The sequence below is a fragment of the Phyllobates terribilis genome, unplaced genomic scaffold (genome assembly GCF_046119375.1).
Source record: "Phyllobates terribilis strain yellow unplaced genomic scaffold, ASM4611937v1 Scaffold_4__5_contigs__length_816908805, whole genome shotgun sequence".
In the NCBI taxonomy this organism is placed as follows: Eukaryota; Metazoa; Chordata; class Amphibia; order Anura; family Dendrobatidae; genus Phyllobates; species Phyllobates terribilis.
In genome coordinates this window covers 64,585,753-64,604,218 of record NW_027362764.1, presented here as the reverse complement: position 1 = coordinate 64,604,218, position 18,466 = coordinate 64,585,753, and the positions used below count along the sequence as shown (strand labels likewise).

The 18,466-nt window shown below is 43.8% G+C and overlaps 1 protein-coding gene across 2 annotated transcripts in view; it reads right to left on the bottom strand.

Annotated features, from left to right (window-relative positions):
• The window catches only part of RUNDC3B (RUN domain containing 3B), a 181,577-nt gene that overhangs the window by 46,959 nt on the left and 116,152 nt on the right, over positions 1-18,466 (bottom strand). For both annotated transcript variants that reach the window (XM_073677439.1, XM_073677440.1), the window contains exon 8: positions 8,892-9,049. In XM_073677439.1, coding sequence (XP_073533540.1) covers positions 8,892-9,049 — 158 coding nt within the window. The remainder of the gene's footprint in view (positions 1-8,891; positions 9,050-18,466) is intronic.

Here is an 18,466-nt window from a genome sequence, read left to right as displayed (position 1 = left end):
GGAAAAATGTCCAATGTTCAACTTCTTATCTGTGGTCTATGTTCTGTGGTGAACAGAATACAATTGCATTTTGCATTGCATTGTTTATTTTACATTTACACAGTACCCCAACTTTTTTGGAATTGGCATTAAATATGTAAAAAGATGTTCAAAAAGGTAACACTATTTTATGCAGACCAAATTCTTCATTGGGCTAGATAGAAGCAGCTATTAAGCACTTCTGATAATTAGAAGCTCACAGTAAAGAAACTTTCCATCCAGTTGTTGATTATTATAATTACACCTCTTTATATTTTCTCATAGAAAAAGGAAAAAATCGTGCTGATTCACAGACAATTGCCCAGCGTGAGTTCATGAAATGAGAAATGTTTCATTGACCTTAGGTCTTGGTGAAGTAACCGAGCACCCATGCCCAGAATAAAACTTTTTTAAATGCTGGAGAAGTAGTAATACAAGGCATTAGAGTTAAGGTCAGTATTGGACCTTTTTAGTGGATGAAGTTCTAGATTTTTATTGCACAGCTACAAAATGCCACAATAGACATAGTGGTAAAGTTACGAAGACCGTTACAAATCCCCCTGGAGTCAGATAATTTTTACTCCAAAGGAATTGATAATATTCTGTCACCACTAGAGGGAGCTCAAGAGCTGACTGTATACTGTTTACACATTCAACTCAATAATAACGCAGTACGCAGTAAGCTCTCCCTAGTGGTGGTGTAAAGATGTATTTAAATTTACCTAACCCTAAAATTTTGGACCTATTTAGAAAAACCCCAATGACATTCAGGTGTGGACAGTAAGTCATAAATGGCATGAAAGTGAAGTATAAAAAAATAACAATATTGTGATGTGCTTCGCAAAAAGTCAAATCGTTCACTGCATATTCCTGTTTGTACCTCAATTGATGCCCATCTACAGCACTTGAAGGGGTTGTCCACACCTTACTGATCCTCTAATACAGAGTCCAGCATGATGTAAAAATAAATAATATAAATAAAGAATAAGTAGAGTTAAGTGTCTCTGTTACTCTGTACTTTTGAATGACACCACTGGTTTTACCATGTCGTGTACTGGAAAACGGGAAAAAAATTCCAAGTGCAAAAAAAAATGCAATTCCAAAGTTGTTTTTTTTTTTACCATGGTCACTGAATGCTAAAACTGACCTGCCATTATTATTCCTCATGTCATTACAAGTCCATAGACATCAAACATGTATAGGTTTGTTTCTGAAAGAAAAATCCAAAGTGTGCTAAAAAAAAAAAAAAAAAGCGCCATTTTCCGAGGCCTGCAGAGTCTCCATTTTCCGTGATCTGGAGCCAGGTGAGGGCTTATTTTTTGCGCGCCGGGCTGATGTTTTTATTTATACCATTTTGGGGTAGTTGCGATGTTTTGATCACCCTTTATTACATTTTATTGCAATGTTGAGGCGACCAAAAAAACGTAATTCTGGCGTTTAGAATTTTTCTCTCATTACGCCGTTTCCGGATTAATTATTTTTTTATTTTAATATATTGGGTGATTCTGAATGCAGCGATACCAAATATGTGTATGTGTTTTTTTCTTATTGTTTTATTTTGAATAGGGCAGAAGGGGGGTGATTTAAACTTTTATATTTTAAAAAAATTTTAAAAACTTTTTTTTTTTTTCACTTTTTGCTTACTTCTATAGTATCCATGGGAGACTAGAAGCAGCTCTTGCCAGATCGCCTGTATGCAGCACATGTGGTCACTTGCTATGAGCGCCGACCACTAGGTGACACTCATAGCAATCTGAATATGACAACCACAGGGGTCTGCTACAGACCCCGGGTTGTCATGCCAACCCATCGGTGACCCGCGATCATGTGATGGGGTCACCAATGGGCGGGCCAATGACACGCTTCTGGGGCGGCGATGTTAAATGTCACTGTCAGAGATTGACAGCGGCAGTTAACTGGTTAACACCTGCGGGTGGATCGCGATTCTACACGCGGCTGTTGCGGGCACATGTCAGCTGTATAAATCAGCTGACATTTGCCTGGCTTAGTGTGGGCTCAGCACCGGAGCCCACGCTAAACAGGGGGTGATGACGTGGGGCGTACTCATACTGCCCACGTCATTAAGGGAAGGGATTTTCCCACGAACAAAAGTTCATTTTAATCAATAGATCTTGGAATAATAATAAGTTCCACAATTGGATGTGTTTAAATAAAATGTTCCTGTGCTGAGATAATCTTCTAAATGTTCCCCTGCTGTGTACTGTGTAATGGCTGTGTGTGACCGTACAGGAACATGGTCTGATCATACCACATCTCCTGGGCAGAGGAGAAGCAAAAGAGTATACAGACATTACAGGATGGAATCACAGTTGATTCTTTCGTTGAAGTAAAACATCTACTATATAATCGGCTTATCCAGTCTTTCTGTCCGTCCAGGAAATCCCGCGTCGATGATTGGTCCGGCCGCGGCCAATCAGCAACGCGGGATTTCAGAACAAGATGGCGGGCGCTAGCCGGTCATCCCTCAGCTGCTCGCAGCGGAAGTACCCGCACAGGCAGCGCCGCTCCCCGGCCCTCACTAACACGGTCCGCTGATTGGTCGCGGCCGCGACCAATCAGCGATATTGGCACGAAATTTAAAACACCACTTCTCTGATTGGTCGCGGCCAGCCGGCAGCCTCGCTCCCTGGTCCTCCCTTCACACTTGCCATCAGGAGATTAGCGGCCCTAGCCGCTGATCTCCCGACGGTAGCCACATGGAGGTCAGCTGCTCGCAGCGGAAGTACCCGCACAGGCAGCGCCGCTCCCCGGTCCTCACTAACACGGTCAGCCGCATACATATTCTAGAATACCCGATGCGTTCGAATCGGGCCACCATCTAGTTGCTTAAAAACAGGCAGGGAAATGTTTTACCTCCCAATACGAATCAGCTGTGATCCGGTGCTGTAATGTCTGCATAGTCTCTTTTTGTTCCTCCCCTGCTCAGTAGCTGTGATATGATTAGACCGTATTCCGTACACGGTCAGACACAGCCATTACACAGTACACAGCAGGGGCACATTTATAAGATTATCTCAGCACAGGAACATTTTATTTAAACACATCCAATTGTGGAAGTTATTATTATTCCAAGATATATTGATTAAAAGGAAATTTATTTTGTGGGGAAAAACCCCTTTAAGGCAAACCCATCTCTGCTACTCTTGCTTACATCACTGGGTAACTGATACATCGCTGTGTATGCTCTGTAATATTGGACTCTCCTGCAAACTCAGCTCTGCTACAATGCAGAGTCAACTTCGCTAAATCTCTGAACCAGTTCTGCCTCAGAACCTCCTGTGCAACTCCGCTATATTATAGGGTGAGATCTGTCTGAGCCGTTTGTGCGGCTGAGCTTGGCTACATCAGTTTCACGTACTGTAGATGTCTTTTCTTCCCTCTTATGGACTACAATTGTACTACGCCTGTTACTGCTGGTTCTTATCAGCTACATCGGCTCCCAGGGTTCCAACTTGGTTCTTACAGGTGCCATCGTGGAACAACAACCTCTGCTGTCCCACCTTGATCATTCTGCTGCACCAACACAATTAGTCCGTGCTGCTCAAACGAGCCTACAGCTTCAAGAATCCACCTCATCAAGTGAGAAACTTTTTGTTTCACCTTGTGCCCTTACCCCAGGACAGTCTATAGTCACAGGCCTACTAAGCCTATTGCCTTGGGTTACCCTCAGCATGCTTTGTAACTTCTGCAGTAGGGCTTCACAAAACTTTTTCTCAAATAAAATCCATCGGCAACCATTTCCCGAACGCCGCACTTCAATCACTGACAATAAAGTCCATTCATACAATGGAAGTGCTTTTTAGACTTAGATGACTCATAGACATAAGAAAATAAAAATACATTGAATCAATCAGTGGCACTGACGAGATAAAGCGCTGTCGGAAACATTTCTCTCTGAAAGGTTAAGTGTTTTATTGGCCGGGCATCTTCATCTTCAAATACTTCTTATAGAGAGGAATATTCATTCTAAGTGGGAGAGCAGATCACTAGGAGCTTGTAAGAGGGTTCAAAATGAGTCCACCCCCTCCTTACAGAAGGAGATAACACCTGGTATTCTATTTATTCTGCATATGCCATATCTTTGCAAATGTTATATTGTGTAATTTTATGTTGTGTACTCCCCTATTATAGATCAATGTATGTATTATGTAAATTGATTACTGCTATGTGATGTGTGCTGCAGAGACTGAAATAGGACAGATGTGCGATAATCTGAAGAAGATCAAATAAGAGGTGCAAGTGATAGAAAATTCCTGGTCAGATAATGCCACCGGTTTTGGGTAGGAGGGGCTTCTTATTAAGACTGATTGTTGTCGGGGACCTAGCGGAGTCAGAGCGTAGCATGGTGTCGGCATGCCGATGCCCACCCACACCCCCTAGAATGAAATAATATAAAAAGGTGGCTGGCTGAAGAGAGCTCCAAAGCCCAACAGAAAAAAAGTCTGCGCCATAGCTAGCAAGTAGTGGGGGTGAGGAGTGCTGGCTATATATATCATGTGCTACCCCATTGATTTAGCGGCAACTACAGAGGAACAAAATAGAAAGCTCCAGGTTGTACTGAGGTTAGTGTAGTTTGTTCTAAGTTAGGGAGACTACTATATCAGAGAACCGCCATTACAGAGAGACAGGGTGAGGATTTCCACCACGAAGAAGAGCAAAGAGGTTTATTCATAGTTTATAATAAGTTTATAAGGCCGAAAAAAGACAAGCGTCCATCCAGTTCAGCCTATTTCTTGTGCACTGCAGCTATTCCGCAGCGTTGATTCAGGGGAAGGCAAAAAAAAAAACCATGCGGTATAGGCCAATTTACATCACTGAGGAAAAATTCACTTCCCGACTCCAATCTGGCAGTCAGATTAAATCCCTGGATTAATTAACTATCACTAAGCATAAGATGTAATTTTATTGTTCTCAAGAAAGGCATCCAGGCCTCTCTTGAACTCATTAAGTGAGTTGGACATCACCACTTCCTCTCCCAGAGAGTTCCTGAGTCTCACGGCTCTGACCGTAAAGAATCCCCTTCTATGCTGGTGCAGGAACCTCCTTTCCTCCAGACACATAGTGTGCCCCCTCGTCTTTGTCACCATCCTTGGTATAAACAGGTCATGGGAGAGATCTCTGTACTGCCCCCTGATGTATTTATACATGTTTATGAGGTCTCCCCTAAGCCTTCTCTTTTCCAACGTAAATAGGCCTAATTTTGATAACATCTCTGGGTATTCTAGTCCCTCCATTCCCTTTATTACCTTAGTCGCCCTCCTTTGTACCCTCTCTAGCTCCAATATGTCTTTCCTGAGCCCCAGAGCCCAGAACTGTGCACAATATTCTAAGTGCGGCCTTACCAGCGCTTTATACAGAGGAAGAACAATGTTCTCATCATATGCCCCTATTCCTCTTCTGATGCATGCCATGACTCTATTTGCCTTTGCAGCTGCTGCCTGACACTGGGCACTCCAATTTAATTTGCTGTTAACCAAGACGCCCAGGTCCTTCTTGTGAGTGAAGAGTGCATCAACCAGCAGACTGAAATTTAGCCACCCATAATGGACTTCAAGCTGTTCTCTCTCGAGATCGTTTGCAACCATCAAACTTGTTGCCTCTTTGTGAGTAAATTTGTTTCCTAACCAACTACTGTCCATGTCATCATCCCTGAGTGGAGAATACACTCTACCACTAAGTGCCACTGCATCCTATACATAAAAGGTAATCTGTAAGCAAGTTTTTTATATGTAATCTGACAGTAGTATGACATAGGGACCGAGACTCTGATTCCAGCAATGTGCCACTTAGTTTACTGGGTGCAGCAGTTGCGAATGAATCGCAGTTTTCTCTGCTGCAGATCTAGCAGAGCTCTGAATGCTGAGCTCTGTATAACCCCGCCCACACCACTGATTGGCAGCTTCCTTTAAAAAGACAATGTACACAGGATGCTGCCAATCAGTGGTGGAGGCTGGATTAGACTAGGAGGCATGAGCCAATTAGTCCTGTAGTGATAATCTCCTGTTGATAAACCCCTGATTTTATTGAAACAAAAACACATAGCCTAGTAAGTGACACATCGCTGGAATCAGAGTCTTAGCACATGGTCCTCTCAGATGACATAGAATTTTTTTGCTAACATGAACCGCACCATGCCTCAAAAAAAAAACCTTTAAAAGTTTTGATTTTGATTAAATACATAGTAAAAGGGCAGAATAAAGGGTATTTACTTGGGGTTTCACCACCTTGTGGACCTATGGGGCTTCAGAATGGAAGTCTCTACCACCTATAACCCAGCTCCAGATCAATAGGGGCACCATCTTAGGGGTTATATTTGCTGCATATATGCCTTGTTGCTTATATGTCATGTCATCCTCCAATGTTAGGTCAAAAAGGTCTAAAAGAAATCACAAATCCACTTTGCACATCACCTTCAGCCCTTCATTTGGGGTATAAGTCGGGAAATGCTCCCGTATTTATGGAGAAAAAAAGAAGCCACTAAAACCCACTTTCCTGCTCCAATACTCATGGCCCGACAGTCTCCATCAGACCGGAAGCAATGACTTCCCATCCACCAGTCACCTGACCCAACTATCAGTGGTTTCTGTGGTCAGGGCACTAGTGGTCGTGACGTAATTTCTTCCGATCCGGCAACTATCAGTGGTTTCTGAGGTCAGGGCACTGGTGGTCGTGACGTAATTTCTTCCAATCCGGCAGATATATTACCTTCCCTATATGAACTTTAATAACAAAGCGGAGTACCCATTTAAAAGAATTGAGCAGCCTTTAGAAAAACATGGTAGTCTATATCCAAAATCAGCACCACATCTGTGCACAGGTCGCATGTGGTACTACAACTCCGCTCTAGTCACTTCATGAGCACAGAGAGGGCCATACATTTTTGTATCTATACCGATTTATAAGCCATTCGGTGCCTATGGCAAGATGAGCAATATCTCTTTATTTGTGGTGGTCTCTGTGTGACAGACCGAGGCGAGGACTCAGATGTACATTTATTTCACGGTAGATAAAGTCGATTATATATATAACATTACGTCATGTTCTCTTCATCCGGAGCTGGTTCGGATGATAACGCAGCAGTGCTCGCGCATCCCCCCAGGCCAATTACCAAGATGAAACATCGTTTTAAGAGAGATAAAAGGAAATTGACTTTTGATAGATAATTACTAACCAGAAAAATACTCCCCACATTCTACACTCAGAAATAACAATAACCGGCCCAATTCAAGAGTCCACAAACACTAGATGAGGCTATAAAAGATGGTCTGCAGCCATCGGGAGAGACATGGACAGCACACCAGCTGCATACCAAGTACGGGCAAGTCTCCGGGAACATGGAGAAACTTCACTTTTCATTAACTTTTTTGTATTCAAAATTATACATTATATTTTCTATTTACCTATAAAAACATTCAATGCTTTTTAGGCCAAAAAAAATCCCCGCCACTCCAGTAGAAATAGTACTGGAAGTGATGACGTTCTGCCTATCAGTCCCATCCGGTCCCGGTGCGCCTCCACTGCAGCATTAGGGCTTTGTACTGGCAACACTTCTTGATTTTTTGACAACCCCTTTCCTACTGTCCCATTGAAAATGGGTGAAAAAAAACTTTTAATTTGATAATATACATTTAGAAGTGTTGAAGTTTTCTGTTACAGATCTGCCCTGCTTCCCTTTACACATCTCTAGAGTTAAAGGGGTTTCCCAGGATTATACTGAGCTAGCTATACTCCAAATCTGGAAATCATGATGCCCCATCACCAGATCTCTGTAGCCAAACACTGGCTCTCTCTGAAACATTCTTGGCTTTAAAAGTCCGGTGCCTAAAATATATGTTCAGTGTCTAAAATGAAGAGAATAAATAGATTGCTGCACAACAAGTCAAGTATAATAATGGTCTACAACTGAGATGACAATAACGAGCCAAAAGTTCTCAAAAGTATACCGTAACTCACTGCAATAACAGCAATAAGATAGGAGGAATAATACAAGAAAATTACATTTAGGCTGCACATCTCTACAAAAGAGCACTGCAAACTATTATAAAGCAAATGTTAACATAAAAAGAAACAAAAGTCAAGCTGCGGCACAACGTCGCTTACTGAAAAAGATAGGTCACGTTTTAGGAAATCAGCCTCAAACATGGCATACTCAGCGCTTCAATTTCTCACCATTTGCAAGATCTCTGCTTGCGGTTATTGAAAATGAATGTTCTTGCTACATTCAGAGACTTAAAAACCAGTGCAGCAAAACTGCTTCTCACAGCTGAGAAGCTGTTACAGTTGTATCCAGTCTAGACATTCCCGTGAGCTCAAGCAGCCTGAGCTTCAGACTGGGACTCCCATAGATCAACAAGAGCAGGTAACTATGGCTTCTCTTATCAGGATGGCTTTTCCTTGGTAATTTTTTAAAGGGAATCTGTCAGCAGGTTTTTGCTGCCCTATCTGAGAGCAGCATGATGTAGGGACAGAAACCCTGATTCCAGCGATGTGTCACTTACTGGGCAGCTTGCTGCAGTTTTGATAAAATCCCTGCTGCAGATCTAGCAGTTCTCTGAATGCTGAGTGTATAACCCCGCCCACACCACTGATTGGCACATTTCTGCACAGTGTACACAGAATGCTGCCAATCAGTGCTGGGGGCGGGGTTGGACTACCTGGCAGCAGCTTTACTAGTCCTCTAGTGATAATTTCCTGCTGATAAAACAGTGATTTTATTAAAAACTACAGCAAGCAGCCCAGTAAGTGAAATATCGCTTGAATCAGGGTCTTTGTCTCTACATTATTCTGACGTCAGATTAAGTGACCAAAACTTTTTGACAGATTCCCTTTAAGACATTTTCTCTCATACTCACAGTTGGTCCTGGAGCTCCACAATGATGTACTCCAGCTGCTCCTTCTCCAGTTTGTGGTTCAGTTCTGTATCTTTAATCCTCTGAAGTAACAATTTGTTCTGAGTCCCAGAATCCGAGACCTGAACTTCTCTCAGCCGGACCAACTCTTCAAGGTAACCCTGAAATCAGAACAATGCGGGGGTTAAACAAATTATGTCAAGCTTCCTTTCTACATTAAAAGTGTTTTTTTTTTCGGGATTAGACCATAGACCATCAATATCAGACTGGTGGCTGAACCATCTCTGCATTAGTCACAGTTCTGCACTTTTGTTAAAGGGGTTTTCTTAGTTCAGAACCCCCCCCCCCCCCACCTGCTGCAGTTCGTTACGAACGAAAAAAAAAACAAAAAAACCCCTGTCCTTTACTCATCCTGCCCAGGTCTCCACCACTGCTCCTGGTATCTGTTATGGTTTACATCGACAGCACTGCAGTCAATCACTGAGATCAGAGAGCATATTCTATTCCGCTGGTTGAACTATTTTTAATTTTTGTTACATAGCATTATTAAAGGGGATGGATATTTAAAGGGGTCGTCACACCACAAATAAATTTCAACCCCTCCAAAAACATTCAGCTAAAACACGATTTATCCACTGTCACATACAGTGCTGGTTTTGGGTGGTGGAGCTGAGCAAATACCAAATAATTGGGGAACCTGGCACGAGTAAACAAAGTTACATAAGTTACTTTTAAGGCACATATTTGTATTTTTTTATGCATTTTTGTCTGGACAATCCTTTTAAGTTACTGTTTCGGGAAAAAGAGTTCTCTGTTGTTTACAGAGATTTAAAGAGAGTCTTTCAGTACAACATGACTGTTCAAACCAAGCACTGGTGCTCAGTGAACCCTTGGTGTGGCCGAGCAATTTAGTGCAGCTTCCCATTTACTTCTTTTCCATCCATCCCTGGGCCCCTCTTACTTTCTTGATAGCTCTGGCTTTACAGAAAGCCAAAGGAGGACATATATATGGGAAACAATTAGGTGGGAAGGTGCACTGAACTGCTCGGCCACACCAAGGGTGCACGGAGCAGCTGTGCTTGGTTTAAATAGCCTGCTCACAGACTCCCTTTAAAGTGGTATTTATAGATTGGAAAAGGAGACTAGACCTGTCAGCAGATAATGATTGTACAAATCAAGCACAGCTGCTCCGTGCACCTTTTCATGGCCGATCACTTCAGTGCACCTTTGCAGCAACTGGTTTTTCATATATCCATCTTTCTTTGGCTTCTGTAAAGCCAGATATGTCAATCAATGAAAAGGGGTCCAGAGACTTATAAGGAGATGGACAGGTTGCCCACATTCCCCCTTGAAGAAAAATGTAAAATTGTTGTAATGTGTCATTTAAATCGTGATGCATAATGTGAATTGTGACTTATGTTAATGATGTTGATAATGTGTGTAATTTGACAATAGGGATAGTGATAGTTAATGTTTGGGATTAGCCCAGGGTAGGAGGGGATAATTTGAAGGGAAAGTGACAGCTTCCTGTCAGGGTGTCAGACAGGGCTTGGAGTACTTAGCATAAGGACCTAAGGTCCATTGTAAGCATTGCCATATTCTGTGGTGTCCCTAAAGTGAGAGGAGACCGAAAGAAAAGCGTTAGCGATATCTAGAGCAGAAGTGATTGAGAGACAGAGTAAATTTCCGGAGATGGGTCCTGGGAGAGGACACCTAGCATTGAGGCCCAGAGTTTATAACACCAGGAGGTACCGTGTCTAGACAGGACTGGGAACATAAGACGAGTAGAATGTCCCGGGTGGGCGTCCCAGTGCATTACAGAACATAAGTACTGGCCATACTGGCACTAAAGTTCCCTAAAGGGGAAAGAAGACGAGGAACTAAACAGGACTGTAGTGTCGAGATGGGTGGTGGTGAAGTAGTGAGAGACAGTGGAATCAGAGGAAAAGTAGAGAAAGTAAAGAGTAAAGATCAAGATGGAGAACAACAAGGAAATGAAGGAAGGAAACTGTGTGGAAAATGCGTCGAGTTGTAAAGGAAACGATCATAAGACTGTGTACCCGCTATCTCTTGCATGTATTCCCTACCAATTTCCCGTTCAGTAAAAAGTTTATTTTTGAATGGTGCGCTCCCTCTTTGAATCAATGAGATGAGGATTACAAAACGGTTTCCACCGTGCTGCCGGCTAGTCCACGTGGAGACACCATACCAATGGTTCCAATAAAGGATTTTAAATGTCTTTTTATTAAATTCTTGTCTTACCTTATCCTGATGAAGAAGTTGGGCAAAACTTTGAAACGCGTTGATTTTAATTTGTTACAGACAAGAATTTAATAAAAAGAGATTTAAAATCCTTTTTTGGAACTATTGGTGTGGTGTCTCCACGTGGACTAGCCGGCAGCGCGGTGGAAACCGTTTTGTACTCCTCATCACATTGATTCCTGATCCCAGTGATCTACGGTTGTGCAGCAGCTGGTACATACTTACATTAAGTTGCAGGTTGCAACCTGCTAAGGTGAATGCATTTTCAATATTTTTGCACTGCTTTTAATCAGTTAAAGCCCTATGCTGCGCTCATTACTTTTCCAGTAATTTTATTTTGCTCCCTCATTGAACTGTCCAACATCTGGTCCTGGAAACCAGCAACATCGGTTAAATGCGGCCTGCACAGGCGTAGCGCCCTCACAGCACAAGTCCACACACCCAGCCAGGACCCCAACTTTGATGTAACCTGCTGGGGCGAACGAGAAGAGTACCTCGTCCATGGCTACCGTCCCGCGCCACGTTACAGATGGATGGAAAACAAGTGAGTGGGAATGTGCACTGAATCGCTCAGCCACACCAAGGGTGCATGGAGAAGCTGTGCTTGGTTTGAACAGTCATTTGCTGCTGACAGACTCCTTTTAAAGTGGTATTTACAGATAGGTTTATTCTCTTTTTCCAAAGTTCGTAAGTTCAATAAATCCCTAATGGCACACTCGATACCAAGATACGGAAATAACCAAGGCGAAGTTAAATAAGAACTTGTGCTACAACAGTCTGGTGGTGTGAACAAGGTGTGACATGATTCCAATGCATCAGGGAGTCCCAAGTTACAAGCAAACACTAACCCGGGAAAATCATCAGCAGCAAGGAACAGACATGAAAAGTTTTCTCTGTAATTAGGTTCCAATATTCTAGAATAAAACTTGTACAGAAGGAGCTCAGAATCAGCTCATCATGAACTCCGCGGCACAACAAAAGAACAGGATGAAGCTCTTTTGAAGTATCCACTCGAAACATCACAGAATACTAATTACATCCAGAAGAACAGCTCACTGGTGAAAGTCAATGAGTCTATTCTGCCTCCTAGAAACCTGCACTTCAGTGAAAGCTGCTAAAACAAAAGTATAAACTGAAAGTGAGCAACCAAATCTTTACACCACATTTAGGTCCATAAAGTCACTTAGTACAATTAGGATTTTGATTATAAGTAGTTAAAAAAAAACACATTGAGGTTCAAGGATGAACATTCAATTTAAAGGGGTTGTCCAGTCTCATAAAAGTCTGTAGTCATCCTATGTGAGTACAGACTTCTGAATCCTTAGGCTATGTTCACACTAGCAAATCAAAAAATGACACCCCACTCCTATTATTAAGGGGGGGGGGGGGGTAATCTAGCCATGACCACAGCTGTTATCATTAAAATTAATGTTTATTAATACAAAAAAATCATATATAAACAACATTAAAATATATGCAGTACCTCAGTAGTGAGGGACAACAAATAGCTCTGCCCTAGCGTTTTTTTGGCGCGTTTTTTAAGGTGCATTTTTCAGGATCGAAAAAAGTTGAGCTTTGCTTCCACCAAAGAAGCATGAACACAGGTCACCAATGCAAGACATGTGTGAAAGCATATTAACCAGAATTTCAAATGTAACAGTGGGGGGAGGTGAATTGTTCAGGAATAGTTTACCTAAGACACTGGCAGTGCATTGAGTTTGTAGGACACTATTTATTTTCACACTATGGTCTGCAATTGAGTTGCTCAGGGATTGGTCAATTTCATACCTCCGTGGGCCACAGGTATTGTTCAATCTCACACCTAGCTCAGCCAATGTTTACATTTTACACATCACTAATTTAATTAAACTGTCCTAATCCAAACTCCCATCTCAGGTGACCAAGACAAGATGGTAAAATCACTAAAATAAATGAGTTCCACATACTGCTGTACTTGCTTTTTTTTAACTTAAAACGCAGCAAAACCTGATAGCTATGTTCACACTAGGTGTTTTTTCAGCATTTTTTCACCACCCATTACTTTCAATAGTTGAAAATCACTGAAAGAAATGCAGAAAAAACGCTGAAAGAAGTGACATGCTCTATTGTGCAAAAAAAACATGCAAAGCACAAAATACTGGTGACACAAAAACCAATGTGTGTGCATGAGATTTCTAAAATCTCATAGACTTTGCTGGTACTGTAAAAAGCAGCTGAAAATTTGCATAAAAAAAGGCATAAAAAAACCACTGAAAAATCGCCTAATGTGAACATGGCCTTACAAAGTGCGCCCAACACACTGTCAGGATTCTCCGGTATTGCCGGTGAGAGTGAGCGGTCATGCGACCACAAGTGTGTGATTTGCATATTGCAAGTGAAATGAGCGAGGCTGAGCAAGTCTAGTAGGAATGTGGCCGGAAATATGCATATCGCATAATTGTAGCCACGTAACCGCCCACGTTCGCCGGCTCTCACTTGTATTGATTGAGGCTGTGCACATCTGCAATATACAAATCACATACTTGTGGTCACATGACCACTCGCTCTCACCGGAAATACCAGAGAATCCCGACAGTGTGTGGTGCGCACTCTGTAAGGATTCAGAAGTCTGTAGGCACATAGAGTGACTACAGACTTTTGTCAGAAGGCCTGACAACCCCTTTAAAGGGAACCTGTCACCAGTTTTTTAGTGTGTGAACCAGTGCCACCACCTTTATGAGCGCCTGTACTGAACTACACAAATATATCCATCACTCCCTAACTCCCCCTGTATACCACCAAAAATAAGTTTTTCTTTTCTCCACTCTGTATGTAAATGCTTTCGGTCCAGTCTGATGGATGTCATCTCCTCGTCTCTGTGCCGACTCCTTGCCCCTAAAAGCCGTCCTCCGGCTTTGATTGATGTGGATGACACATCCAGCGTCATCCACATAACCAAAAGAGATCTTGCACCTGCGCATTAGCCTCGTCGGCTCACGCAGGCGCACTTTGCTCTACACTACTGTGGGCAGAGCGCAAAACATTACAGCGCATGCACCCAGGAAACGTCATTCTGGCTCCTTTTTAACAGAACCTATTCACCAAAATGACGTTTCCCATCAAAGCTGGAGGATGGCATTTGGGAGTAAGGAAGTGGCACAGACGCCGAGGAGATGACGCCCATCAGTCCAGAGCAACAGCTTTTACATACAGAGTGGGGAAAATAAAAAGGTATTTTTTGGTGGTATACAGGGGGAGTTGGGGAGTTATGAACACATTTGTGTAATGCACTACAGGCCCTCAGAAAGTTGGTGGCATTGATTCACACACTAAAAAACTGCTTACAGATTCCCTTTAAGCAAAATTGTTCCAAAATAAGGATATGTTTATATTTCAAAACAGAGTTTCTGCTCTGAAAAGCTCTGCAAAAAGACTTGTGTGTACATAGCCTAATACAGGGCAAGCACTTTCCAATTAGTTGCAGCATAATACAGAGTTATTCCTAATATTTATCACCTAGTGACCCACACACCTATCCGAGAACAGGGCTCGTGTCAGAATAGAGCGGTGGCAGCACAAGTCATTGTCTATGGTAGAGGTGAGGAACCTTTGGCCCACGAGCAGTTTATGGCCTGCAATGTCAACTTACCCGGCCTCCGGGCAGACTCCCAGGGACCGCAGTGCTACGGTCGGCAGCCCTGTTTTGCGAGGCACCGGCCATTTAATACCCATTTGCACTGTGAGCATGCAGCATCCTGACGCTGGCCAGTGTTAGAGGGCTCTGTGCTCTCGTCCCATTCCTATTAAAAAGGCAGCAGTCGCAGTGTCTATTTTGTCAAGTACATGCTCCATTCCCAGTGTCTCCTATGTGATGTACATACTCCAGCCCCAGTGTCTCCAATGTGATGTACATACTCCAGCCCAAGTGTCTCCTATGTGATGTATATGCTCTATCCCCAGTGTCTCCTATGTGATGTACATGCTCCAGGCCCAGTGTCTCCAATGTGATGTACATACTCCAGCCCAAGTGTCTCCTATGTGATGTATATGCTCTATCCCCAGTGTCTCCTATATGATGTACATGCTCCAGGCCCAGTGTCTCCAATGTGATGTACATACTCCAGCCCCAGTGTCTCCTATGTGATGTACATGCTCCAGCACGAGTGTCTCCAATGTGATGTACATACTCCAGCCCCAGTGTCTCCTATGTGATGTTTATGCACCAGCCCCAGTGTCTCCTATGTGATGTACATGCTTCAGCCCCAGTGTCTCCTATGTGATGAATATAAAGCTGCCTCAATGTATCCTATGTGATGTATATACACCTTCCTTGGTGTCTCCCATGTGATGTATATACACAAGCACCAGTGTCTCCTATGTGATGTATATAAACCTTCCTTAGTGTCTCTTATGTGATATATGTACACCCCTTCCTTAGTGTCACTTATGTGATGTATATACACCAGCCAGAGTGTCCCTATGTGGTGTTTATGTACCAGCATAATTTTCAAGTTGAATATGTACTGCCCGAAAATGAGGTTCTAAATAACCAAATGGCTCTTGGCAAAAAAAAAAAAAAAAAAAAGTTTTCACACCCCTCATCTATGGGGCTGCTGATGAAAGCAAAGTGCTGTACTTGGCCATTCTTAACAATCCCATATGCAATGAATGTTGCAGTGACGAGGATGTGAGGGCACCGCAGTATTCCCCCCACCAGACCTATGGATACGTGATAACTTTAAATGTTGGGAATAACCCTTTAACTCACTGGAAAGTAAAGACAGCAAAGCCCTTTTCTATACTCAGAAGTAGTTGCGCGGCCTCATGCACAGCACTGGCATTGGACAGATGCACAGTCTGTACCTGTAAATTTGCAGATGGCACTTTATTTTTGACCATATATTTCCCTTTGGCGATTTCAAGCCCTCTCTTTTTACTTGAGAACCATTGAAAGGTCGCGCACTACGCATTTGTGCTTGACCGTCGATTCTCCCCAGCCTAAAAAAGCTGATATCAAGGGGAAAAAAAAGTATTTTGTCACATAATACATGTAAAAAAATAGAATTAGTCCTTACCGGTAATTCGGTTTCTAGAAGCCTTCCACGACAGCATTGGAGGATGTTGCCCCCCCCCCTATTGGGGGACATGAACATAGAGAGTTTAAAAGCCCCTCCCCACCGTCAATCCCCAGTGTTTACCACTATCACCTGGAAAAATGGTTACCTGACAGTTATATGGAATCCATAGGGAGGGAAATTCGTGCTGTTGTGGAAGGCTTCTAGAAACCGAATTACCGGTAAGGACTAATTCTATTTTCTCAATACGCCTTCCACGACAGCATTGGAGGAATACCAACGATAATTTATTAGGGAGGGACAATAGCTTGTAGGACTTTCCTACCAAAGGCTAAATCCCTAGTGGATGATCAGTCTAATCTATAATGTTTAGAAAACGTATGAAGGGAAGACCATGTAGCTGCCCTGCAAATCTGCTCAGTAGAAGCGCCCGCTCTTTCGGCCCATGAAGTTGATGTGGATCTGGTAGAATGAGCCTTAAAGGCAATCGGTGGATTCATTTGTTGGTTGTTATAGGCTTCCCCAATTGCCTTTTTGATCCAGTTTGCTATAGTGGATTTAGCTGCCTTCCTTCCTTCCTCTGTTCTGCCCTGAGTGCTGTATAAATAGGTTCCCATCCAATCTCCAAGACTCAGTTTGTTGAAGATAATAAAGGACAGCTCTGCGGACATCTAGAAGGTGGAATTCTGCTTCCTTTGGATTGGAAGGATTCTGGCAGAAGGAGGGAAGGATGATTTCCTGGGAACGATGTAAATCCGTAACTACCTTTGGGAGAAAGGAAGGGTCCAGGTGAAGCATAATTCTATCTTCGGTCACATTCATGTAAGGTTCTCTGATAGAAAGGGCCTGTAGCTCTCCTACTCTCCATGCTGAAGTGATGGCTACTAAAAAGGCAGTCTTATGGGAGAGAGTCTGTATTGTGCTAGAGGATAGAGGCTCAAAGGGAGAGAGGGTTAAACCCTTGAGTACCACGTTTAGATCCCAGGATGGGACCAGAGACTGAATTCTTGGGTGAAGTCTGAGTGCTGAAGTTATGAATCTCTTGATCCACCTATGAGAGGCCAAATCGTGGTTGAATGTGGAACTTAGGGCTGAAATCTGCACCTTAAGAGTGCTTGGTGTAGCATCGGCGTCTCTGACTCCTGCCAGGCAGAGACGCCGTCCCTCTCACCTCCCCGCTCCCCGCGAGGCGTCCTCCAGCGCTCCTCTTCCTGCAGCCATCCTAAGTAGCTCCCGGCCAATTGCCGGAGGACCTCCCGTATATAAGGCACCTCCTCCAAAATGGAGGTGCCCGAGCAAAAGTTGTTGCACAAGTATACTTACCTCTGCTTCAGCCCTCAGGTCCCGTTGCCAGCCTGACTACCAGTCCTGTCTGCCAGCTTGTCTACTCTCCAGCCCGACAGTCTGTCTCCGGTCATCCGCCAGTCTGTCTATGGGCAAGTCCACCTGCTTACCAGGAAGCACCTGCCAGTCACCTGCCTGCTACCTGCCGTGCTTGCTAACCCGCTCACCTGGGAGCGCTCGCCTGTTACCCGTCTGTTACCTGCTAGCCTACCTAGAGGCTCTGCAGTCACTTGCCGTGACCACCTGCCTGCTAGCCTAGAGACTTCACCCTGCTTGGCCGTCACTTGCCGTGACCACCTGATAGCCTACCTGGAGACTACTACCTGCTCTGCTGTCACGTACCGTGACCACCTGTCAGCTAAACCAGAGACTTCTGCCTGCTTGCGGTGTCCATCCGTCATACCGGTCAGCCCCAGCCATCTGACCCGTGGGAGCCACCTGCTCTCTTACAAGGTCGTCCCCAGAGTAGCACCTGGTCCCTCTGCCCGGATCCTCCCGGGTCACGAAGTCGTTAGCCGCCGTCCGACCAGGGTCGGTTCGGGTTGATACTTAGTTACGCCCCTCTGGGTCCCTCCTTGCACCGCGGCACAGAGGTTCCACCACCCGGACCCGTAACACTGGGTTTGAGACCCAACTCCAATCCACTCTGTAGAAAATCAAGGATCCGAGCAATGTTGGGATGTGAGGTATCAGGAATATCCGGGGAGTACCATGATAGGAATTTTTTCCAGATTTTGCCGTATATCGCATTGGTTACTGGCTTCCTACTCTGTTGAAGAGTTTTTATAAACTTTTTATGAGAGGCCTTTGGATCTTAAGATCTCGGCTTCAGTAACCAGGCTGCCAGGTTTAGCCACTGAGGATTGGGATGGAACAGGGGCCCTTGAGAGAGAAGGTTGTTGACCTGTGGTAGTATCA